This window comes from Thrips palmi, unplaced genomic scaffold (genome assembly GCF_012932325.1).
Source record: "Thrips palmi isolate BJ-2018 unplaced genomic scaffold, TpBJ-2018v1 HiC_scaffold_18, whole genome shotgun sequence".
Classification (NCBI taxonomy): Eukaryota; Metazoa; Arthropoda; class Insecta; order Thysanoptera; family Thripidae; genus Thrips; species Thrips palmi.
Window position 1 is genome coordinate 18,454,098 of NW_023144627.1, and position 26,480 is coordinate 18,480,577.

Below are 26,480 nucleotides of genomic sequence, written 5' to 3' on the forward strand. Positions count from 1 at the left end.
CACTGTGTGGACTCAGCTGTCATGTCACCGCCTTCATCGCGGCAAAGTTTCCAGCTCGTCACGGAGCACTCCTGCACCGCCTGCCATCCCCGCCCCTCGCCGGCCTGACCTTAAATCGGAACCTGGAAACTGTTCGATTGACGGCGACAGCTGCCTCCGACAGAATTACGTCAACTCCAGTCAACTCCAATCGGGTGGTGGGCGGAACGTAGCGGCACGGGGCGCCAGTGGACAGCCGTTCTGGAGACCGTCAGCGCGTACCGGCCGCCCGCGGGTACACACGCACAGTGGGCCAGAAGACCGGTGCAAGCGGCTAAAACTCTACACGCGTTTTGAGCTCCAGAGTCGCTAAACAGGCCTTGAACCGAACGGGTGACCGCACCAATGGATTCCTCGTTCGGAGAGCAATCCATTGGTGGGGTCACATCTTCGGTTCGAGTACTTTTCAGAGATTCTGGAGCTAAAAACGCATCTTAAATTTTGGCCACCTCCACCGGTCTTCTGGCCCACTGTGCCACGTCCACGCATGCTCAAAATGCACCAAGTTTCTGCAGGCAGGTAGTACACACGCCTTCAAAATGCACCGCGGGGCATCAGCACGCGCGATCATGAGTTATTACAAAGTAGTGTCATCGCCAGGAGGCCAGGCAGGAGACGGTGAGAGCTGCGCGACCGTACATGACACGCAGAAACTTTGTGACGCGGAGTGTCGCGCCGGAGCGGAGCAGCCGTCAGGATGGGGTTGCCAAGGCCTGACCTTACAAATCACAACCGTCTCTCTCCCTCCCCCCCCTCTCTCTCTCCGTCTCTCACTGACACGTGGCACTATGGGTCAGGCATAAATCTTGACCATCGTTTCTGAAATACCTAAAATCCAAGTAAATTTCAAGTAAATTTCAAGTAAATTTCAAGTAAATTTCAAGTAAATTTCAAGTAAATTCCAAGTAAAATTCAAGTTCATTTCAAGTAAAATTCGAGTTAAATTCAAGTAAAATTCAAGTTAAATTCAGGTAGAATTCTAGTAAAATTCAAGTAAAAGTCAAGTAAAATTAAAGTTAAATTCAAGTTAAGTTCAGGTTGGTTTCCTTGGTTCAAGGTTCGTGGTTTCTGCAAAATAAGTGAGTCTAGCGGAAGGAACGCCGTGTCGCGACGACGGAACGCAAAAGCAGCGCGCTCCGCGGAGGGCCCGCCGCCGTGACGAACACGCGCCTGTCATGTCAACCCTCCTGGCTCGCCCTTTGCATGTTAAGGAAACACCAGTGCGGCTCAAAAATTAATTTCTGCACGAGCAGAGCGACCAACCCTCCCCGCCGCGCGCCGTGCCTGGTGGTGGACTGCCTGGTGGCCCTGGCGGCCCTGGCGGCGGCGTGCGTCTGACAGAGAAGGGTGCATCGTCATCCCTCTGCGTCGCCATGGCGTCGCGCGGCCATCGAAGCGAACCGCGCCGCCGCGAATGTTTCGACAGTCGGTCCATGCCATCGGGCCACCGCCGGCCGAAAAAAAAGGGAAAATAGGGCAGTACCAACAAAAATTTTGAATGTTTGGAATTTGAGGTTCATGGTCGGCCGGCACCGGTAGAAGTTGTGGTTTCGAATCATTGTTATCATCATAATCGTCACAATTATCATCATCATCAACATTATACGTAATCATCATCCGTCAGTGTGAGCCCCTGGACAGGCACCTGAAAGGTAGGTAAAGAGCCAAACTTTGCTCCCTGTAAATAGACCAAACGTGCCAGTAGTTTGCTGGCCGCTTCTGGATCCGCCACTGCCGGCAGGTATAGGTCTTCCCCGCTCATCACGTTTCCGTACACGCTGACACGGTGGCACGGCGGTGATACCGAACCTGTCGTCTGACGTCACGCCTACACGCGTCCTCGCGTCCTTCGCTGCCTGCCAGCTCGGCCTGCCCGCTCGGCCTGCCCGCCTGCAGCGCGAGGCAGCCTCCAGTAGAGATTGTGTTTCCCGTAACGTATCCCCGGACTGATGAAATTTGCCGCGAAAACCGTTATTGAAGCGGAGGGCCGCAAATTTAGCGGCCTTGGGACCAGACTGATTCAGAGTGTCTCTCTCTCTTTCTCTCTCTCTCTCTCTCTCTCTCTCTCTCTCTCTCTCTCTCTATCTCTCTCTCTCTATCTCTCTCCCTCTCTTTCTCTCTCTCTCTCTCTTTATCTCTCTCTCTCTATCTATCTCTCTCCCTCTCTTCTCTCTCTCTCTCTCTCTCTCTCTCTCTCTCTCTCTCTGACCTGCTGGAACACAGGGCCACACCTCGAGTCCGGCCGGCCGAAGACAGAGAGAGAGGGAGAGAGAGAGAGAGCGGCGGCACCACGGCGCAAATTGGAATCCAGAGGAACGGTGTCCCTCAACAATGCTACAAGGCAGAGCGCCGGGAGAGCGGGGCGCGCAGGCACTCGGAGGGGAGGGGGGTGGGGGAAGCCCCGGAAAGGCGGGGGTGGGGGTGGGAGGGGGGAGGGGAAAGACCAGAGCAAGCATCCCCTTTGCTCCGCAGGCTCCGCACAGCAACAAGTAGACGCTTTCCCATCACTGTAGTGTCTGGTCGTCATTGTCGTCGGATTTGTGCCATTGTCATTAATCCGAGGGAAGTCCTCCTCGCGGCTCGGCGCGCCAAAGGCCGCAACACGGCTGGGCCGATACCACTGCCCCCCCCCCCTCCCGCCTCTTTCCGCTCGGACAAGGCGCCGCCGTTGAGCAAATCGATTAAATGCCGATGGAATCGAAAAGGGAACAAAAGTCGAAACGTACCGCCGCCGCGTCGGACTTACAGTGCACATCCAGCCTGGCGTGGCCTGGCGTGGCCTGCCCACCTCGACCTACGAACAAGGCAGTGCGAGGTGTGTACAACCGATGGGAGGGAGGGGGATCTCCGAGGCGGGAGGATTGACTGAACCTGAGCAGCTAACTACAGTACAGGGCAGTGGCGGGGGGCGGGGGCAAAGTAGCACTTTTTGCCTACCTTTCAGGCGGCTATCTAGAGGCCGGGGGGGGGGGGCAAAGACCCTCCCCCCGTCTGGTACAGCGGCTGGCTGGAGCGTGGCTGGAGTCTGGAGCCCGGCCGGCCCAGGAGTCCCTCTCCCTGCAAAAGCCCCGAGGAAGCGAAGGACAAGGGAGGAAGAGGAAGCGGCGGCCGGAAAAAAGGGGAAGGAAGTCATGGTCTCGGCAGCGGCACAGCTGGCTGGACGCGAGTTCGACGGAGCAAGGACCGGCGGGCCGGCTCGGAGCAGCGCGCGGCGACGCGACGCCTCGAGACGGGACGGGGCGTCTGGGTGGCTGTTTTCAGAGCCAGCAGCGCCGGCAGCGCCAGCAGGCAGGCTGGGCAGCAAAATGACAGATTTATGTGAGCAAGTGCACACACACACACACACACACACAGACGGGCGCGCGTGGAGGCCGCTGGCCATCACTCTGTGCCGCCCGGGCCGCCCCGCCCGTGTCTCTGTCCATCTCGTCGTGAAGAACCTATTTTTATGTGGCCAGAGTGTCCCCGGGCCGCCCGGGCCGCTCGGCTCGGCTTCGGCCCGCTTCGGCCGGCTTCGCCCCCGTAACGACGCAACGAGGCCCACAACGGCCGGGCAATCACAGCATGCTAAAAGCAAAGCCGTGTGAAGCACGATTTGAGCCGCCTTAGATCAATCCGGTCATTTTATTTATTATTCTCCGAGGATTCCCTTGCCGCTTCCTCGTCCCGCTCGGCGGCGCTCGGCCGTCGCGAGGCGGTCGCTCTGTCTCTCTCGCACCCCCTGCGCGACGCCCCGTGAGCGCGAGAGAGACAGAGCGAGCGCTGCGGCGCGGCCATGCTGATGGCTTCTTCCTATCATGACGGCCTCCTAAAGCATGTCGCCCCTCTCTCTCGCTCCGCGCTCCGCCTTCCCTCAAGACTTCATTGACAGCCGTAAACATGCCACGCGTGCATTTGGTGGTCTGGCGATCCAGCGCGCCCCGCCCCGCCCCGCCCCGTGCAGTACTGTAGCCTCCGCCCTTATCGCGAGGTGCGCGGCCACCTTCTTGTTTTCCTCGCAGACGCATAAAGTGGCGGGAGGCCTTCCTCCCCGCCACGGCGCGCCAGGTCCTAAACCACACACAGCAAGACAGCGCGCCGCAGCGCAGCACCGCGCAGCGCCTTTCGAACGCATTCGCGTCTTTTTGTCTCGGAAACCAAACAGAAACAATCAGACGGACACAGCACGCATTCAATCGCTCACTCTCTCTCTCGATTCCTCTGGCGAACGCAAAGTGACTACCCGCAAATTTGCTCCCGAGGATGACCATTTTGAAAAAAATATGGTGAACTTCACCTTTGCCAGTAATTTGAAAAAATTGCGTTTTGCGATTCTTTTTCTTTGACCAGTCCCTTTCCGAATATTGACACCCGTGGTGGTCTGGCCGTATCGTCCATCCTTATTTTGTACCATACTTACTTAAGAGGTCGCTGCCTCTCCCCCCCCCCTCTCCTCACCGCTGCAGCGCCCCTCCCATGTCACTTGTACAAGAGTTTATGCGATCACACAAAATAAAAGCCCCACCCCCCTCTCCCTGCCTTCCATATCCCGCTCCACGGCCGCTGCTACCTCTTCTCCAAACTTTGGATTCCCCCTCCACCTTTCCTTCTCGTATCGCCGGCTCGGCACCTCAGACAGCCATGAGTTAACGCCAATTAATGACAGCCGGGCGACGAAATGAGAGAGGAGGATAGCGAGGCGGAGAGTGACTGTGCCAAAAAAGAGAGAGAGGCTGAATTTTCAGTACAGTGCTCACCTCGCAAGCAGAAAGTGCACTAAGGCTCTATGGATCAAGGGGAAATAACTCCAGCCAAAGTTGTACACAAAAATTCATCAAACATGTAAAATTCATTAAATTTCCTTGAAATTCATTGAAATTTTTCTCGAAATTCAGTAGTTTTTGCCAGAAATTCATCAAAATTTAACCGAAATTCATTGCATTTGTACACTGAAATTCGCAGTGGTCTCCCCTTGCTATGCATCCTCACAGCGAAAAGGTTTTTGATTTCAATCGACACAACAAGAGGGGGAAAAGTGTGAAATAAATTTTCCCGGTGTGACGGTGTGAGATATAGGCTGATTCAGCGCGTGTGTTTCGTCGAATCAGGAAACGGCTACCGGTTTCAAATACTGTCTCCGAGGAACCTGTCCGACGGTCCATTCACGCTGCGCTGTGCCGCGCTGTGCACGCAGGCCCAGTAAACCTCTCACTCTTATCGTGCCCGGTGTAGCGGCCTAAGTGGAACCGCGACCGTTCCCTTTATCCTTGCTTTATGCCTCCAGCAGACCGATTCCGAGGGTCTGTCTCTCTCGCACCTACTCGGGGGGCCCCATGAGTGCGAGAGAGACAGCTGAATCATAGTCTACAGGTGACGAGACTTCCTACACCAAGAATCAATCACAACACTAACTTGCCTTCTTCTTCTTCTATTTCTTCTTCTTCTTCTTCTTCTTCTTCTTCTTCTTATTATTATTATTATTATTATTATTATTATTATTATTATTATTATTCTTTACAAGCATAGTCGTAGTACGCAAAGTGATGAAAAGCAGTCATCCCCAAGACACAAAATCGGCAGAGAATGAGGGATGCCCAACCGGGGAAAAAAGAGAGAAGAAAGGGCATGATGAAAGCCCGCTGTCCTTCAGGCAGACGGTGACGAGTCGTCGTTAATTAAACACTTTTCATTTGGTCGCATCTTTCTCCCTCATCAAAGAACAATAGGCGAAGATGACCTACTTTTAATTGCTCTTTTCTCGGCATTTCTGCCGAGGAGGGTCAAAATTGGCTGCTTTTTCATTCATTCCCTTCGCGCGATTGAAATGAGTCGATTTATCATGACGTTTCAGACGCTTCAGGCCGAAAGAAGCGAGACAGTTTGCGATACTCACGGAACGTGGAGAGCGCCAAACCTTCTTGACGATACTCCGCAAATTTGGCTGCCAGCTCGCACTCACCTGCAACACAGGCAAAGGAACGAGTTTAAGATTCGAGCAGAATTGAACAGACGAGGCCATAAAAATTCGTCAAAATATCTATAATGAACAGTGAATTCTAAATGGTATGTTATGAAGTCAGGTGCACCACCATCCACCATAAAAGGGAACATTTTCACCATAATATAGAGAATCTTCACTGTACAAGATTGAGAGCTCGCTCTACGCTCTCCGCCAGTGGACCCATCCATACAGTCCTGAGGTAACGTGGCAAACCGCTACGCTCACTGCCGCTACGCTCGCTGCCACTACGCTCGGTGCTACGTGGTCAGTGGAATTGGCCGCGGTGACCGACGGGAACGTATCGCTGCGACGTTCAGAAATGAAATGGCTACCGTCGAAGGTCATAACAGGCACGGCATCCGTGCGATGCTGCCGGCGGGTCTTCTACTTCTTCCTCCTCTTCTTGCTCTTCTCCTTGCTCTTCTTATTATTTTTCTTCTTCTTCTTCTTCTTTTTTTTTCTTCTTCTTCTTCTTCTTCTTCTTCTTCTTCTTCTTCTTCTTCTTCTTCTTCTTCTTCTTCTTCTCGACTTGGCTAGACGTCTCGTCTTGTCCGAAGGCGAAGCCGAACTCGGACGTCTCTCCGCCGCTCGTCTCGTCTGACGACCGCCGCGCGCCGTCACGCCGAGATGTCACCAACTTTTTCAGCCGGAAGCGAAGCCCTACTCCTTCCGGCCATTTGCTGAAATGACATTCCCCGGGGCACGGCCAGAGAGAGAGAGAGAGAGAGAGAGAGAGAGGTGGAGTCACTGTCCCCAGTCTGCCAATCAGGCCCTCTTTCGCGGCGAGTTAATAGTTTTTCATCGTGCGCGCAGCACTGGAAGCAGGGATGCCACTGTATATTTTCAGGGCTTTGAAAAGATCACAAATTGGTGACATCGCATGCTGAAACCAAGGGGGAATATGGTTCACATTTTCAGGAAGCTGTGAGAGAGAGAGGGAGAGAGAGAGAGAGAGAGAGAGAGAGAGAGAGAGAGAGAGAGAGAGAGAGAGAGAGAGAGAGAGAGGGAGAGAGAGAGAGAGAGAGAGAGGCTCGCTAGGCGCGCACGTAGCGTGCGGCACAAGGCCCGGCCACGACGCGACCGACCCAACGACAACAGTATTAGTAGCAGTGGCAGCGAAGGCGCTGTGCTGCGCTGTGCTGCGCCGTGCGCTGTGCGATTCCTCGAATTTCACCACCAGCGACGACGAGGACGCAGAGCATTTGCATGTATCTTTCTGCGAGGAAGAACAATCCCCGTCAACCCGCACGGCCGAACCAAGGGAAGGGAGGAGAGGGGGGGGGGAGGGGGGAGGGGAAAGGGAGAGGCGGCCGTCCAGCTCCGGGCCATGCCGTGCCGTGTCCCAAGTAGCGCTGCAATGTTTGTCTTTTTTGCGCAGTCCTCGCACCTGTCCCAAACTGCAGCAGCAGGCTGGAAAGGAGCTCAACTTGGCCTCTGCTGAGTGGAGGGGCCCCGCGCGAATGAAAGAGCGAATTAAGGTCCGAGAGTCGTTTTCGTCGTTCTGTCTCTATCGCACCTATGCGGGACGCCCTATGAAGGCGAGAGAGACGACGCTCAGTCCGCAGAAGCCTCCCGATGCCGCGTAGAAAAAGGGGTTAGTGGTGCCGAAAGGGCGATGGAGACGAGCGCGCGACACACATGCTGCGGGGCGACGCCGGCGACGGGACTGCAGCCGCTGTCAGTCTTAATCTGACGGTGAAGTGGCGTCCCGGGACGGGCCGGGACGGGCCCGACTCGTCCTGACACTAAAGAGAGCGCGACTTGTTACACCTGACACGGATGCCGCGCGGCAGACACGGCCGGCAAGGACCGAAGGACGCCGTCCAAAGATCCACCACAATCAACCTCGCAAACAAAATTGAAGTTTAAACGTATCCAATACGCCGCCTGGGGCGTAGGCAGTCCCGTCGAACACCCCTGTGGAGCACGTTGCCTACCTCCACCGGGGCTACGCCGCCTGGGGCGTAGGCAGTCCCGTCGAACACCCCTGTGGAGCACGTTGCCTACCTCCACCGGGGCTACGCCGCCTGGGGCGTAGGCAGTCCCGTCGAACACCCCTGTGGAGCACGTTGCCTACCTCCACCGGGGCTACGCCGCCTGGGGCGTAGGCAGTCCCGTCGAACACGCCTGTGGAGCACGTTGCCTACCTCCACCGGGGCTACGCCGCCTGGGGCGTAGGCAGTCCCGTCGAACACCCCTGTGGAGCACGTTGCCACCTCCACCGGGGCTACGCCGTGGGGCGTAGGCAGTCCCGTCGAACACGCATGTGGAGCACGTTGCCTACCTCACACGGGGCTACGCCGCCTGGGGCGTAGGCATTCGTGAACCTGTGGAGCGTTGTCCTTTTCCACCGGGGACTACGACGTTCAATCGCCGTCGAACACGCAGGAGCACGTGCCACAGTTGTACGCCGCTGGCGTGCTATTCTTTTCGGTCTCGTTGAAGCAACGTTGGCCCATTCAGCGCAGCGCGTGCGCACAGTTGCCTCAAAACTGGCGCCTAGTTCGCAAGACTTTGTCACGGACCCGAGTGCAAAGCGCAGCCTTGTCACACGGCGACCCGTACGTCGTGCGCGCTCCCTTTATCTAACTGTTGCATGATCTTTCACAATTAGAGGTCCTCACCGGCCCGTTGCACTCTTACGAGTCTCACAGTGAATGTAGGTTCTCCATATTATAGTGAAAATTATCTGTCTGATGGTGAAGACTGTCCATATTATGATGAAAATTATCCACATCATGGCGAAATTTATCCACATCCTGGTGATGTTTTTACTCATCATGGTGAAAATAACCCTAATCATGGTGAAAATTCGTATCATGGTGAAAATTCTCATCATTGCAAAAATTCTTATCATTGCGAAAATTCTCATCATTGCGAAAATTCCCTTCATCGTGGTGAAAATTCTCATCATGATTATGGTGAAAATTCCCCTCATGGTGAAAATTCTCATCATCATGGTGGTGAAAATTCTCATCATGGTGGAAACTCTTCATATTAGAGAGTGCATCCACACGTTCCCCCGTCTGACGCTGACGCACTCATGTCCGGGGTTAACTAGGCCGCGCGTTAAAACCTTCGGCGCGGCCGCTAGCTCATCGGTAACTTCTCCCATCGCCCCGCGGATGTAAGCGGCAAATGCATCGGTCGCCCAGGGAAAAGGCCCATAACGACTCGCCAAGGCGCGCAAGGGAGGAAATGATATTCGCCGCCGGATTAGCGGCCCGAACGCGATCATCCTTATGGCAGGCCGATACGCGCAGACCAGCGCAAGCCGCGCAGCGCAGGCTGTGAAATATAATTCGATAAATTAGCTTTATTACTTGGGCGGTCTTGTAGCACCGCTTGCAAGAGCAGTGCAGAGAGACGACGACCGCCAATGTAAGACAGGGCTACGCAGAGGCCGAACGGAAATCAGAGACACACACACACACACACACACACACACACACACACACACACACACACACACAAATCGCCGACTTCATTTATTCGGGGCAGAGGGGCCGTCTCCAAACGACAGCGAAAAACTTCCTCAGGTATAGTCACCTCCAAATGACGTCAATTAACGTCGTTTTGACGCAAAAACAAACCCAAATGCTCATACGTCGCCGCGAGTTACTGGACGGACGGGGAAGGACGTGTCGCGAGGGACGCAAAGACGAACACGGAACTAAAACGCGATCGAGTCCGGCCGCGGACGTCTCCGGGCGTCTCGGCGCGTCGGTCCCGGCGCGTGTCACGTGGCCTCAAATGAAGCGGAAACGTAATTAGGTGTAACCGGGCGTCGCATCCCGCCGCGTCCAGGGCGTCCACGGCGTCCCGCGGGGCGGCCCGTCCGCATCTTGGCGCCAAGGAGCGCAGGCCGATGCCGAGCGCCGTCGCTCCGTCTCTCTCGCACCGACCCGGGACGCCCCGTGAGTGCGAGAGAGACAGAGCGACGGACTGCTGCTCGATGGGACGGACGAGCGGGAGGCAGTGTGCCGGCCGTGCCGGGCACACGTACGCCGCCCGGGCTGCCTTGGCCGCCGCCGGCGCTGCCCCTGACAGACAGCCCGCCGCTCAACATGCGAAAACAAAGGGTGGCGTCCGCTGTCCCTCCGGAGAGTCAGTCCAGTCCGGGGCCCCGGAGAGCGACGGGAGCGCCGCGGAGCGCCGCGGGAGAGTCCCAGCCGGCAGGGCTGAGGCCACTACTCGGACCGGCAGAACGACCAGTGGGCCAGAGGACCCGCGCAGGCGGCCGAAACTCTCCACGCGTTTTGAGCTCCAGAGTCGCTAAACAGGCCTCCGAACCGAACGTGTGTGACCCCACCGATGGATTCCCCGTTCGAAGAGCAATCCATTGGTGGGGTCACTCGAGTTCGAGTTCCATTTAGCGGCTCTGCATGAACCGATTTCGCACCAAGGTAAGGTACGTCTAACAAAGGCCTCGTGTTAAATGACTAGCAGTCCGATAAATTTCGGTGGTGAAATCATCTTGGCGGAAACATGAACACAGCCCCTAATTGACAAGGACACGATTAATTCGGGACTCGAAATTCATATTCCCTCCTCCGAGGTGCAGAGTCGATTGCCATCGAAGTGTACTTTCCCTTTCTTCTCATTACGAGACAATGGCAGGTGGCTGGGCACGGTAGCGCGTCTGATTAGCACCGTGTTGGCCTGCTGGGCGATTTCGTCGCCCCGTCTCTCTCGCACCCCCGCGTGACGCGCCACGAGTGAAACAGAGAGTGATAAAAGTCGCGGCCCCGCTGCTCTTTTTTTGGGGACCGCATGAAGGGGAGGTGCAGCGAGAGGGAGATGGGGGCATAGATTCGCCAGATCGCCGCTGATAACCAAGACAAAACAAAAGGCAGCACACTGAGAGTCGCTCTGTCTCTCTCGCGCCTACACGGGGCGCCCCGTGAGTGGGAGAGAGACAGAGCGACGACTCTCGGCCTGCAGCGGCGATGAGGGCAGAGAGAGACAAAGGAGAGTGGGAGAGCAGTGCGAGAGAGAGAGCGCGGCCCGTCAACACGACGTCACATGCTAACGTTTGCCCGACAATGGACGGAGAGACGCGCCAGAGACGCGCAGTTGTGAATTTTGCGAATTCATCCGGCCTGGGGGAGCGTGGCGCCAGCAAGGAGCGACGCCACTGGGAGAGAGAGAAGGGGGGGGGGGGGGGGGGGGGCGCTCATCCATCCTCCTCCCACGTGACGCGAGCCTCAATGACCACATAAGTCAGACATCGCCTGTTAGGTGTACACTTTGTTTCCGGAAGGGTTTTCTTATGACTCACCGTGACCAGACGCGTGCCCCACTTTTCACACTGAACCAGCCAAGGGTTTCACTTATCCCATTTCCACGGCAGTGGCATAGTGGGCCAGAAGACCGGTGGAGGCGGACAAAACTCTAGACGCGTTTTGAGCTCCAGGGTCGCTAAATGGGACTGGAACCGAACGTGTGACCCCACCAATGGATTGCTCTCCGAACGAGGAATCCATCGGTGGGGTAACACGCTCGGTCCGAGGCCTATTCAGCGCTGGAGCTCAAAACGCGTCTAGAGTTTTGGCCAACTTCACCGGTCTTCTGGCCCACTGTGAGTGGCCAGCCAAAGGTAACACGTCCTCATTCCGTCCATCCAGGCTGCCCAGATTAGCAGTGCTCGTGTGAGGAGGATCCATCTTCGACTCGATGCAACTCCATCAATCAATTAGTCAGCAGCCAATCACAGACAGCACCGCTCCGTCAAGAAGGGAGCTCTCAGGCATCGCCCGTCAAGAACAAAAACGAGATACATTGTTTTTTCACCATTGCAAAGTATTGATTACTAAATCGGCAGGTTAAGCCATATACATGACAATAGGAAGTCACTACCTAGTTTTCGATCTCTTTCAAAGGGCTGCTAACTATCGTACGTCCAGTACACTCAAAAAGGAAAGAAAAACCAGGTCAAAAAGTAAACATTGGCCGGCCAAAGCGGCCGGCCACAGCGCGCTTCCACTCGGTCTTCGGCGGTCTTCCATCCTTCCCGGCTGGCATGTGCCCCGTCGCATCCCGGGCGAAATTGACAGTAAAATGTGTTAGTGAGGGCCAGTAGCGTGTTAATGTGGGGCCGGCGGCGAGGCCCGAGAGAGAGAGAGAGAGAGAGAGAGAGAGAGAGAGAGAGAGAGAGAGAGAGAGAGAGAGAGAGAGAGAGAGAGAGAGAGGAGGGACCAGAAGGACAGATGGGGGACGGCGTCCTTTGTTCTCGTGGCTGGCGAGGATGGCGAGGACGGCGGGGCCGGCGTGGCGCCGCGCGGCTCTGAGGGACAGCCTACCCTCCGAGGACTGCGATCTGGAAGGCTGGCCGTCCAGGCTGGAGCTGGAAGGGTTGACAGGGCGCCGTCCGCCCACGGCGCTGCGGTGCGGAGCGCGGAGCGCGGAGCACAGCGGAGCGGTGTGGTCAGACCTGCGACCAGACGACTGATTCAGAGAGTCGTTTTCGTCGCTCCGTCTCTCCCGCACCCACGGGGCGTCGCGTGCAGGTGCGAGAGAGGCATCGCGACGAAAACGACTCTCGGAATCGGTGTGCTGCCGGGGCGGAATCAGTCACCCGCCGCGACCGTGAAAACCGCGGGAATATGGAAAGCGAGTGGTGTTCGCGTTCCAGCGGACTGATTTCGCGAGTCGTTTTCGTCGCTCTCTGTCAACTATGAGGGACGTCCCGTGAGTGCGAGCGAGACAGAGCGACGAAAACGACTCTGGACGCCACGCGACGCACCGGCATCCAATCCGGTCCGCGCGTCGATAATTGAAAACCGTTCTGACGAAGCGAACTGCCCGCGGGCCGGGCACCGCTGCACCTTTTTGGTCCCGCTGTTTCCGAAACCGAACTGCGACCCGCGAAAAACGGGCGAAATTCCAACCAGTGCCTTTCCTTTCCCCTTCCTTTCCACGCCCTGGTGGTGCAGGTATATAATTCGGGTCTGGCGACGGAGGGTTGCGGACAGGCGCCGAGCAGGGCTGGGGCCCCGGGCCGGGCCGGCCTGCCATGGTGACGATGATGAAGGAGCGAATTAGACTGCTGTGCGGGACTCGTCAGCGTCCAGCTCTTGGGTCCTGAGGTCAGATGGAAGGCCCGCTCACTCCTTTCGCCCTCCCACATGTCCAGCAGGGCCTGTCTCCCGCACTCCGCCGGGCCCCCCCAGGCCGCCACCCTTTCAGCGGGGAGGGCACAGTGGGCCAGAAGGCCGGCGGAGGCGGACAAAACTCTAGACGCGCTTTGAGCTCCAGAGTCGCTAAATGGGACTGGAACCGAACGTCTGACCCCACCAATGGATTCCTTGTTCGGAGAGCAATCCATTGGTGGGGTCACACGTTCGGTTCGAGGCCTGTTTAGTGACTCTAGAGCTCAAAACGCGTCTAGAGTTTTGGCCGCCTCCACCGGTCTTCTGGCCCACTGTAGAGGGGGAGGGAGGGCTCCTGGAGGCTCCGGGATGCTCATTGTCACTGGATCCGGGCGTCACTACCGGCCAGCCTGCGTGGCACTGCCTGGCACCGCGTGGCACTACCCACCCGGGAGGCGCCCCTGATTTATGTGGTGTGGGCTGCGTATCTGCCCGGGCGACTTTACTTTACAGCCAGACGGCTAAACGCGTTTTCGATAGCGCGGCGATGGCGGGGCTCGGCGGCCCAGCCAGCCTCGTCCGCGGCGGCTGCGGGGCGTTCAAAAAATCACGTAACCGCTCAATCAGTGGAGGTGACTGCTGCACTGGGAAAATTTGTTGTCGCTTTATGACCAAATCGTGGATGATATTTTCATCACTTTCAAACGATGACAATATTATCACAACTTGATGGCATTTTCATCAAATGCATGGGCGTTTCAACAGCAAGGGCGTCTACGTTTCGGACTTCCTTTTCAGCTGAAATAGAGAAAAAGGGGCGTTGGTTGGCGGTTTCGTTCGCGGTTCCGGCCTTGTGTGGCATTGTGGGCCCGGCTAGGCCCGTCAGGACATAAGAAGGTGTCGCGGACTAGTGGACACGCGAGGCTATTAATTATTCCAGTGGGTGGCGCGACGCGAGCGACGCAGTATGACGAGGTTAATCACTCAGTGCCATTTTGACGTGTCTGGCCGGCGCGTCTAGCTAGAGCGGGGCCAGCCCACTGGGCCAGCCAGCTCGGGCAGAGGCGGGTTCGCGGGGGTCCCCCTTTCGGATAACGAAAAAGGTCGCTAGGCCACGGCCAGGTCGAGCTCCGGAGTGACTGTTTCAACGTCAAGCTGAGCAAATGCACCGCTCTCTCTCCCTCCCTCCTGCTCTCGCTCTCTCTCTCTCTCTCTTTTCCGCGCACCTACACCGCCCTTCCCTCCGCCGTCTGCTGACCACTCACTCACGCGCCCCGCCCTCCCAATTGTTATTGTTGTTTCGCAAGAATAATAGACGATCACACACACACACACACACACACACAAACACACACACACACACACACACATACACACGGCGTGTAAAAACAGACAGCGGCAGACAGCGCGCCCAGCGCCGCCTGGCGGCCGAGCGGACAACCAACGGTTCGGACAGCGGCGGCACAAAACGGAGCACAAGGTGCGAACAGCTGAGCGGGCCCCGGACAGACAGCGGACAGCAGCGGAAGGCCTTCTATTCAACAGCAATCCGGAGAAGATAAATGTGGTCTTCATCACTTGCGGACACCACGCGCCAACATTTTCTTTTGCCGAGCCTTTTCGCTGTTGTGCTTTTTGGCGCCAAACTAGTCGGCTCCCTTGTGGGAGGCTAGGGCCCGCAGACAAAATAAGCCATACGTCTGAGAACACAAACCACTGCGCCTGCTGCGCCCTGACCCGTGCCATCCCACCAACCCGACCCTGTTCGGATTGCACTCTCAGATCGAAGGAGGCCGAAGGAGAAACACAATTTGGCGTTTGTGGCCAAATCAAGACACGGTGGGTTTTCTATAACATTCAACCACTCGAAAATTCCTGTGTCCCCTGGAGCCCTAGAGATCTCTGGGAAATCCGAAATCTTTCCCCAAAAAGGCCAAAAACAGGCGGATTTTAGATTTAAAAATGGACGAAACCCGGCGAAATCTCTTGCCTTTATAAATCTAGTGTCCCCAAATATCGTAGGTGGTTATTACCCCCTCGCTAAAAAGGGGGGTCAAATGAGCGCTCGTTTGGCCCAAAATAATTCGGTTTGGACATTGCACATTTTTGTTTCGTTTTCAAATCGAATCGAATGTGGCCTGGTTCGATTCGATTTCGTCTTACAACACGGCTAGTGCACACCTGCCTCGCCAGAGCATCGCCAGGGCATCGCGGACCGCCCTGTCCGAGTCCATGTCCGTCTAGCCCGGAGGTGGGGGCAGGAGACAGAAGAGAGATGAAGGGGTGGACGCAAAAACTCAGTGACAGGCCAGAGAAAGGATCACAACACTGGCTATATAGTCTGTCTCCTCTTCCTGGCCTGCCTTGGTTCGTCCCGGTTCGCCCCGGTTCTTCCACCGTGTGGGACGCGCGGGGTTCAGGGTTTCGGGGTCCGACCGAGAATGAGCCGAATGAGCTAACCAGCAGCATGCTGTGCATGCACAGTGACCCTTACGGTGCAGAGGACACGCGAAAGAAGGCCAAGCTGAACTGCATCACGTGGCAGTGAGAAAACACGTTTAACAGGTGAAGGAACCAACTCAAAAAAACAAGCGCACGCTATGAGAAATTTGGCGCGAATTTCGCGCTCACGGTAGTTGCCTTATTCATGCGTTGGCTGCATTAAGGCCCTGCCTGCACTCGCTACCAATGCAGGCAGCATTCCCCGCGGGGCTTTTGGAGAAATAGGGGGGAGGGGGGAGAGGTATGGTGCGGACTGATTCCAGGAAACCTCAGGCGACAAGTCGCTAAGCGCGCAGGCAGCCTGGAGCATACGCCTTCGAGGGGCCTGTCCCTTACCCCTGCCCCCTCTCTCTGCCCCCTTCTCTCCATCTCTCTCTCTCTCTCTCTCTCTCTCTCTCTCTCTCTCTCTCTCTGTGTGTGCGCCCTTCCTCCTGTTGGCGGTCCCTGCGTCGGTCGCCCCGGCCGGTCGTCTCAACACACCATTGTGGCAAGGTGCTTCGCGCAGGTACGTCATAACAGTGCCGGGGCAACGCCGTGGCGTCAGAGCCTCGTAAAAGGGGCGTAGTAAAGCCCGGTCTGTGGCCGTAGCCAGTGGCGGCCACCCCCTCAAGACGGTACGCCCCGCCCCGCCGTTCTCTTACTCAGACACGGCGTTTATTGACGGCTACCGAGTTGCGGACGGAGGTGCCGACCCCGCCGGGAGTCCAGTCCGGACGCCAAAGCTCATTCAAGCGAAATTCGAACGAACAAAACTCACATTCACCCAAATACGTCCAGGGCTTTTCCGCGAAAAGTCCAAATGCTTTCAGTGTGAAGGTGAGCTTCGCGGCGCGGAGCTTCGGCAAAGAAAGGTCCGTCTTGATTTACGGTGCAGATGACGGGGAATTGAACCGCAGTGTGCAGTCCTTGCAGCGCGCATCGAACGCATCGCAATCGCAAAGTGAACGTGGACGTGCGAAACACGGCAGCAGGCGGACAAGCGACGATCCATTACACAAATAAAAGCTGATATCGATGCCGCGATAAGCCCGTGTGCGCCCCGCGCTGGTGTGTGTGTGTGTGTGTGTGTGTGCGCGCGCGCGCGTGTATGTGTGTGAGGCTGCCGTATACAGACGGACAAGCGCTTGTCGCAGTGACATCTCGCGCCCAGAAAGTATTTATTGCAGTGTCCCTGATCAAGTACCTGTCCGGCCGTACACAGCCGGTATTGGGCTCCGAGCCGATGCACCGCCGAAGTCGTCCTCGAGTGTCTGACCCGACGCGAGCAAGCGTAACATTATATATTGGCGTCCCCAATCAGGTCTCATTTTCCCGCCAAATTCGAAACCGCGTTGCTGCATTCCGATCGCAGAGTCCCGTCACGCGGCAGGGCCATCGCAGGGCCGCCCCGTCACACTTTTTGGCGTTTCCGTTACCAGGGCCTCCTTTTTATCATTATTTTCCTCCCTTTTTCATCTTGGGCCGCTCCGCGAATTTGACAAGAGATTTCATCGCAACGCTCTTCCCGGTCGTCCTCTGATGGCTCATCCGTGGCGGGGCGGGGCGGGGCGGGGCGGGGCGGGGTGGGGTGGGGTGGGGTGGGGCGCCAACCGCGGCGACGATTCAACAAGACAACATTGACACGAAATTATTCACAAGAAAAACGGCGAAAAAAAAAATGGATGAAAATGTGGCGATGAGGCAATTACCATTTACTTAATTTCCTCCGTGCAAAGCAGTGCAATCCAACAGCCACAACCACAAGTCCGAGGTGCAAATTTCAAGTGGAAGGTCCTAAAAACTCTGGCGCCGGAGTGAGACAACAAAAGAAGTCAAATCGTTACGCTGCATCCGTCCGTTTCTGTCACGGCCGGGAACCGCTTAGGTCGGCCGAAGATTGGCGGAGAGACAGAGAAAGGAAGATTGGACAGCTGAGGCGGCCGCATCGACAAGTCGCTTGATTAGAACAGGCGACACGAAAATGACGATTTCCAGAGGGAAAGAATATAATGGAAGGCAGAAGGGAGGGAGAAAAAAAATATAGAGAAAACGAATAAACTGTCGGCCGGGCGAATCACAAGGTGGCAGAAGGCAGGGAGTCTATTGTCAGCGCATGTGCTCATTCTCTGGTGGCGTCATTTGTCAAGCAGGTTGCTTTGCCGTGAGGCCGACCCAAGGTGTTACCTAGTTTCCCCGTGGTTTACGCCCGTTTTAGAGCCGGGGCTTCTCCTTCGGGCCCGTTTAACTACCCCGAGAGTGTGTATAAAATAGATTGGCCTACCGGCAAGGATGAGCTGGCCGGGCCGTGCCGGGCCATCAAGCGGCCTGCGGTGGGACTTAACGGCCGCGACATATTCATTTATCGACAGTTAAAGGACACTGTGCTTTTATAACGACAACAGGGCGATGAGCCTTTTAGACGCACTCCATGTTTTTATGGACTTTTAAACCACCGTAAAGGGAGTCGCGTGCCCCCGTCGAACCTGGAGCCCCCGAGCCCCCCCGGAGCCCCCCCGGAGGCCCCCGAGCCCCCCCGGAGGCCGTGGCCGAGGCCGACGCGACACCGCGAATCATATCGCATGGCGTCGGGGCGCAGGCCAGCTCTGAGGAATTGTTTTTACGAAATAATGAGAAGGCCATAAAGATGTTGGGTATAAATTATAGGCGCACGAGGCCAGCCGTTACCCTCCCAGGTATCAGTTACGGACGCTTTTTAGTGCGTATTCATGCAGTGACGGACGAGTTACGAGCGATTCCTCAAGGAACAGGCCGCGGCCGTCACACGGTGTGCCACACGGGGCCGCAGATAAGCAGGGCGACCGGCAACGGAAGTGACGAACCTGGGTGGTCCCTAAAACCGCCAGCAGCCGCCATCGGGGGCAAGCGGCCTAGTCTTGGCCTCTAAGAGATGATCTTCAGTGAAAAGTCAACTTTTTATTTTTCTGGTGGGGTCACACGCTCAGTCAGAGTCCTGCTAAGTGCCTCCGGAGCTCAAAACGCGTGTAGAGTTTTGGCCGGCTGCGCCACGCGGCGGGTTGACCGCCGGCTCGTACAGCCCACTGGATCGCGACCAGTCCGGCGGCTCAGCTCGGCTCCTCGGCCGTCCGTCTCAGCGAGTGACGCGAGGATGAAATGCTGCACAGTGTGGCCGCACGGGCAATGAGCCCCGCGCGCATAAAGTAGCCGGCCTGACGGACGGACCCGGACGGACGCGCATTCAGGATGCATAAATAACGGCGTGTGTGTGTGTGTGCAAGCCTTTCCAGGGCCTTCCCCGCCTTGCCGCCGCGCCACCCAAAAGGGCATCGGGACGGCCAAGGCCAGCCAAGGTCAAGGAGCGAAGGGGGGAATTGAAATCGCCACTCTCTCTCCAAACCATGCCAACTATTTTAGGCATCACAAACAATAATAGCTTGTTGTAACAAAGTATTTAGGCATTTGTACTTACAGAGAAAACACTAGGAACTAATTCTTCGGATCACGAATTAAATACAAGGCAAAATCAACGTCCGGGTTTCCCAGGTGCACCCTGGAAAAACAGGGCACCCTGGGAAAATGCCCTGTTTTTTTTTTTTTTCAGGGTACCTGGGAAACCCGGACGTTGTCTTTGCGGTGCAGATCCGTACCTTGGGCTTAAAAAACTTTCCATGGTTTCAAGCGTGCTGACAGTCTCTAAGACGAAGGGCTGTCACCTCCACTCCAATCGATGTTCACGGTGTTCCAGAATAGACTCCACACACCAGCCCGGAGTTGATCAAGTGAATGTTGGATGCTGGACTTACTATGGATGAGCTGGCGAGAGAGGAATCACTTCGAAGAAGACCTAAGTTGAGCTCTGGCTGCCAGCAGCTTGTCTGTGCAAGCACTAGGCCGGCTGCGGTTGCCGCTTGCGGTTTGCACACTGTCACAGCAATGTCAGCCGCCACGCCCCGGCGCCCAGGGGGCAGGCGCGGCCACTCCGCAGTGGGCCAGATGACCGGCGGAGGCGGTCAGAACCCCGGACGCGTTTTGAGCTCCAGAGTCGCTAAATGAGACTTGAACCGAACGTTCCTCGTTCGGAGAGCAGTCCATTGGTGCGGTCACACGTTCGGTTCGAGGCCTGTTTAGCGACTCTGGAGCTCAAAACGCGTCAAGGAGTTTTCGCCGCCTACGCCGGTCTTCTGGCCCTGTGTGCACTCTCGGAAACAGGGCCAATTGCAGGCAGTGTGCAAACAGCAGCGCTTTGATTTAAACGCGCAGCGCCTTAAAAGACGTCTTTAGGGATGAGTTAACGGTCGTTAACACCGCCCGTCAAAGGGGCATCGCCTGAGTTACGACCTGGAATCTTGTTTAGCGTCTGAGCGCCGCTTGCGCTGCTTGCGGCCGGCGCGTAGAGGGGCCACAAAATCCCAAATTTGAGAGACCAGCGCGCCCACTTGGGGGTTCGGCAGTATTTTTGAAGATGGTTTGATTTCTGTTGAAATTGAGGGCTGCAAACACCTCGACGACCGCCCAGCCACCTGTGTAGTTTCTCGGTTCGAGCATGAAAATCGCTCTGCAAGGGCACTAAATTGGGCGATAGGGAGGGTAATTCGAAAGGACTGCAGGGGTCGCTGGCATGCCATGGCTGAGGCAGGGGGTTGGATTGATAGTGTAGGTGCATCCCCGCGCCGCCCACCCCGTATTGACCTGTAGATATGTTTATGACGGCCGGTCCCTTGGCCGTCTACCGGACGCCCCATTTTCATACAATATAGCTAACTCGGCCCACGAATCTCCCAACGAGCTCCATCACGCGCGGTGGCGGGGGATGGGCCATGGGCCCTACAGTGGGGTATCTTTACGACGACGGCCCGGCCGGCCTCGCAGACGAGAGAGAAGGGCTTTGCGTGAATCTCCCGTCCGCCCAGGTCAAGTTTCGGTCCGCGCGTGCCCGCGTCCGGAAGACTGATTCTCATTTTCGTCGCTCCGCCCCTCTCGCACCCTCGTGTGCGAAAGAGTCAAAAGCGACTCCAGGAATCAGTCTGCAGCTCATCTACAAAGGCAGTTGCAGTCTTATCGAGGTTGCACAGGGCTCGAAACGTGTCATAAACTTGCCTTATATCACTCACTCAATCTTCGAAATTGCCGGCTAGCACTAGTAAATTCCCCCTACCGCCCGAACGGGGCGGGGCGGGGCAGGGGTAGCGGGTAATGCCATGCGGCAGTGTCACCGTGCAGTGCGGTGGAGGGGGGGGGAGGGGGCGATGGCCCTCTGGGGGTCGCTCCATGCAGGCCGGGCCCAAATTCGCCGGTCCGGTCGACGGGTCTTGGACGCAGAAACACCACATCGCGGGGCGGGGAGAAAAATAAAAAGAGAGCGAGAAACGCGGCACCGTTCTGCGCGACGAGTCGGCTGGCGCACTGATTCCGAGACTCTCTCTCTCTCTCTCTCTCTCTCTCTCTCTCTCTCTCTCTCTCTCTCTCTCTCTCTCTCTCTCGCACCTGTACGGGGCTCGCCGCGGGTGCGAGAGAGACAGAGCGAGACTCTCGGACTCGGTCTGCGGCGCGCGGTGCCGCGGTTGCGGGGTGACGTACGGCGAAGGGGTCGCGTCACCGTCAGGGAGGGTGGCAGGCCCACGCCGGCCCCACCCCACGCCATTCCCGAGTTTTGATGTGTCGATTGATGGCTCCTACGCACGGGCTCCAGTCGCCGAAGCCTTACCGTCACGGGGAGGGGGAGGGGGGAGGGGGAGGGGGAGGGCGACGGGGAAAGGGGGAGGGCGACGGGGAAAGGGGGGCGGGCGTGCGCACTGATATAGCGCCGCAAACGACATGCTAATTTCACGCAACAACACAATGGAGGCGTTTGCTAAGCGTGCGGTCGGGAGACTTACGCAGAGACCAGGAAAAATGCAACTTCAATCCATTCCAATTTTTCAACGAAACATGGATTTTGAGTCCTGTGTATAGCGACTCTGGAGCACCGAACGCGTCTAGAGTTTCGGCCGCGTCTTCTGGCGAATTCACTGTGCGACGGTCGATTGACTCCGCATTGTCGCGACGCGCCACCACACCGCTAATTAAACGCCTCCAGCCGTAGTAAGATAGGTCCGCTGCAGTGCTCCTAAATCAAGATCAAAGAGAGGGGCCAGCACGGTGCAGCGGGGGACTGCAGGCGAGGGACGGCGACGCCTGGGTGTCGCCGCGTCACTGTAACGCTGTAACGACCTTATTTATAGTTATGGCCTGCATGCCGGCCTGTGGGCCCAGCGGCCCAGCCGGCCCAGCGATACGGGTAATGCCCAAACGGCACTGCACTACGTCACTCTTTCGTCACACGTCACCCGGCCGAGCTGCGCGTCGCAGTCACTCACACCGGCCAGCTGTCGCCCCTCCCCCTTCCCCTTTCCCCCCCCCCTTTCCCCCGCCGCCCAGGAAGCTGCGGTGGTGATAATCAGTGTGCTATACTGTGTTCCCCGCGACAGTTATACCCCGCGCCGCCGCCGCCGTCGGCCCACACCAGACAGACAGACGGACAGACAGACAGGACGCACCGCGCGACGAAGACGCGACAAATTCGGAGCAGCATGCATGGCAAGCGCAACCAACCCCCTACGGCCCATTAGAAAAGGAAGGGGGCGGAAAAGACAGTCCTGAGAGAGAGAGAGAGAGAGAGAGAGAGAGAGAGAGAGAGAGAGAGAGAGAGAGTGTTCCGTTTGTACAACTAATACGGTCGAAACTCGGCCACGCGGCCAAGGCGGCCCGAAGTGGCGCACACAGGGAACTGATTTTCACAAGTGCCTCAACTTGGCCGGCACTGCCGCGCTAGCGAATTGCCGGGAAAACTGTGTCCGGGATTTTTTCTTTCGCGCGGAAGCCGCAAGGTCAGCAGCACGGCGAGGATGCTCCCTGCGGTCCCGGAGTGCCGTCAAAAAATTCGCACGCGATTGGACGAAAAGTTGGGCGAGGATGGATGGGTGACTTGCGACATACTGCTTCTTCCCCCTTCTCCCCTCGTCTGTCTCCGTCTCTCTCTCTCTCTCTCTCTCTCTCTCTCTCTCTCTCTCTCTCTCTCTCATTCCGCCACCACCCCTACACCGGGCGCGCCCATTTCAAATGCGTTCGTTCCGAGGAGCCGAACCAAAACATAAATTACGGCTAATGTTTGCACGCTTTAATTATGTATTCATTGCCTGCAGGCTGCGCGGTGCTGCCACTGCGCCCGGTGGATGCGCCGATCGCGAATCGGGGCATGAGGGCGCAACAGCCGAGCGGCTAGCGTCTCGGACTCTGGACCCGGAGGTGGCAGGTTCGCGTCCCGGTGAACGCGCGCGCGAGGTCGTACTTATTTTTATTTATTTTCCTCCTCGGCCACCCTCCGGGAGGCGCGGTTCCGATCCGCGGGGCGGGCCACCCCGCATGCAATAAAATGTGACAAAAATTATAGTGGCAATCAGGCAATGCGTCATGCACGCAAGATTTAACACACTCTTGCAGGGGAGGGAAAGTTTTTGTGTCTTTCGTCCCCAACGGGACGAACTTGAGCAGAACTTCATGACGCAATGCCAGACCCGAGCATCGCTTCCTTATGCAAAACAAAAGGATAAAATAGCCAAGACAAAGTGAGAAGATCAGGGGTACCAACTGGTGGGCTTACGTTACACGTTACACCAATCCAAGTGTGAGACAGTCTCACACTATTTAGTGCGAACCACGATGTCTCACGCAATTACAATTTTTAATGAAACAACTTTTAAGGTTTTTAAAGGATTGCCGGTGTAGCACCGCTGCTGAAAACATTTGGCAGCAAAAGTTTGGCGGACGTGCGCGGCCGTCCGTCCGTCCGTTCCGAGGGTAGCACTCAGGGCCGCGTGCTGTGGACGTCGGCGACGCGGCCCGGCGACGCATTTTTCACGTGATTCTATCGTGTTGGCCCCTCCCAGTCCTGCTCCACTTCTGATGTGAGTTGGGCGACACTTGACTGATGACAGTCAATCACTGGTCGGGCCGTGTCGAGGCAGGGAGTAGTGGCGGCTGCGGCGGTGGTGGTGGTGGTGGTGGTGGTGGTGGTGGCGGAGGCGGCGGCGCAGGCGGCGGCGGTAGCGGCAGCGCCCCATGACGTCCTCCATCGCCACCGACGCCACGGTGGTGGTGGTGCCGGGCACAACGACACTCTGCACTTTCACCTCGAAATCCGTCCGACGACTCAAACCGAACGCGGACGCGGCCGGGTCGGTCTAAGAGCGCGCACTGGACCCCAGACCGGACCAGCGATATATGGCGGACATTACATCAAAGGGAACAGATGTATAAAATAAATATCCAGAAGCCCGTGCCACGCCACGCCACCCCCGCGCGCAGTCTATCGCACTCGCACTGACATAAGTCCGTCGGCGTCGCTCCTTTACGTGGGGCCATGATTCCAGAATCACATAAATCAGCCGCAAAAACAGGGTGGGGGTGAGTTAGCGCCAGAAAGGGGTGGGCGGCGTAGTCCAACTTGCTTTCACCATCGACTCAGCACGCTTGCAAACAAGTGGCCGGCAAACAAGAATCCAGCTTCGGGTTGCCGATCGCACACCACACGCCCTGCTCAAAAAATACTCAGTCACAATTTGAACGAGTACCCGAGTAGTGCAGGTGTTCATGTAGGATTTTCACCATAATGTGGATCATTTTCACCGTAATATGGAGAATCTTCACTGTACAACATTGGAGTGCACGCCTCGAAAAATAAAATGAAATCGCCTCCCGTTTACTTTGTTGTTGTACCATAGCAGAAAGTGCAGTGCCATTTTTGTGGCCACATCCAGTGGCATCGCAAAGTACGAGCGACAGATAAAATTCTTCGACTTACTGCGCGGGTGGGGGCGCTATGGAATGGACCCACATCGGTGTGTGTGTGTGTGTGTGTGTGTGTCGGTCGCCTGGAACGGAACCAAACCTCTGAAATTATGACCTCGCGGTCAGATTCAACCGGCGGCAGTGGCAGCGGCGGCGCTGCAGTGCGCGCGCCCTCTCGCGGCGACTGACGCGGCGGCGCAGATAGAAAAGGACAGACAAACCCGGTAAAATGAGGCGCGCGGAATCAGGACAGAAAACAGCCCAGGTGTCCGGCGGCGCTAGCCTCACAACCAACAAGGATGGAAAAGCCGTCCCGGCTGTCAAAAACTTGTAAAATATCGGCGAATCGTTTTTACTAGAGCAGTGTGACGCGGCCGGCGGGGCCGGCGGGGCAGTGTGTGCAGAGGGGCCGTTTGTCTGTCGCTCCTAAGCCGCGCCACCCCGACGGCTTGAGTTGCACGCCGCGGCTGTCGCGGACACGCCGACGTAAATACGTTTTGCCGACATTCTGCGGGGGAAAGAGAAAAGAACGCTTTATGGACTGAGCGGATTGCCCGGAGTGCCGAATCGCTAATTTCACCCCGTCACAGTGGGCCAGAAGACCGGTAGAGGCGGCCGAAACTCTGGACGCGTTTTGTGCTCCTGAGTCGCTAAATGGAACTCAAACGTGTGACCCCACCAGTGGATTGCTCTCCGAACGATTGAAAGTATACGGAAAATGTTCCGGCGGTGCGGGGATTCGAACACGGGCGTGCCGATGAGCCTGTTGGACTCGGTCAGTCTCGTCTCCACCCACGGCGGCTAGGGTGGAGGGATCAGGGGGGGGGGGGGGGGGGGTTGCACAGCGCGGAGATACTCCCAGTGTGGCGATGCCCCGCGCCCCCGGGCCGCTCACCGACACGGGGGTGGCGGCGGTCAAGTTCAAAGGGGTGAAGGAGTAGGCGGTTGCTGTCTCTCTCGCACTCACTACCCCGCTGGGGCGCTAGAGGGAGAGAGAGACAGCGAGTGACGGAGCGCTGTGCGCGGGCATCGCTCCACAGGACTGGCCTGCTGCACCCTGATTCCGAACACCGCCTTCGACGCTCTGTCTCTCTCGCACTCATGGGGCGTCCCGTGCAGGCGCGAGAGAGACAGAGCGACAGTTCGGAATCCTGAGCGATGACGCAGCCGCGCCCCGCGCGTCCGTCGCGTCCACCGCGTCTCTGATCTGAACTTGAGTTTATGCAGATGGTTTTATTTGTCAGCCGGTGGCGTTGAGATATGTGACGCGGCGAGCCGCACTCCGCGACCCGCGCCGCGACGCGCCGCGACGAACAGTTCGCCACTCGGCAGCAGTTAGTTCCATTATGATGTCAGCTTGGGATTAGAGGGCGGCGCGGGGCGGGGCGGGGCGGGGCGGGGCGGGGCGGGGCGGGGCGGGGCGGGGCGGGGCGCTCGAAATTTCTTTTCGGTCTTGGCGGTGATGTGGGTGAATAAACTGGTCGGCCGTGACAGGGGCCAGACGAACACGCGGCCCGCCGCGGGATTTGTGAGGCCGGACTCTGCTTCAAGGGGTGCTTTATGTGGAGCAGCAGCAGCAACAACAAACCGAGACCCGCGCCGTTTCAAAATTTCCCCTGAAAACAACAGGGGGCGCGCACAAAGAGAGATTTTCCGACCGCCCGTCGTAAGTCAGTCCGGTTTGAGAGCGAGATTCAGGGTAGGAGGGTAAATGGGGGGTCACCCCCTTCTTTCCCCTCTCGCAAGGGTGGCGAAAATGTGGGACAAATCTAGCACTTTCCACCTGAAAGTCAGCGACTTTAGCTACATTTCCACCTTCTCCTTGCCCCTAGATCCGCCCCCGCGCCCAGCCCTGCGCTTTCACATGCTGAAGCGCCTGGCACCACCCCCACCCCTCCCTCGCCCTCGTGGCAACACCACTGTTGAGCCGTCCGCTGGCGGCACTGCAGTGCACTGCAAGCAAGCCACCCTGCTGCAGGAACGCCGTGCCCGGTAGGCAACCCGAACGCACGCCTGCGAGGCGGGACGGCCGGCCGCCCCTGTCGCCGCACGGCCACGCAAGCGAACAGACAGACAGACAGACG

General features: G+C 57.2%; 1 protein-coding gene across 1 annotated transcript in view; it reads left to right on the forward strand.

Moving 5' to 3' along the window:
• Positions 1-8,757: 8,757 nt before the first annotated feature.
• Positions 8,758-26,480, forward strand: part of LOC117644755 — a 103,768-nt gene continuing 86,045 nt past the window's right edge. Inside the window, exon 1 of the mRNA XM_034384370.1 lies at positions 8,758-9,120. Coding sequence (XP_034240261.1) covers positions 8,758-9,120 — 363 coding nt within the window. The remainder of the gene's footprint in view (positions 9,121-26,480) is intronic.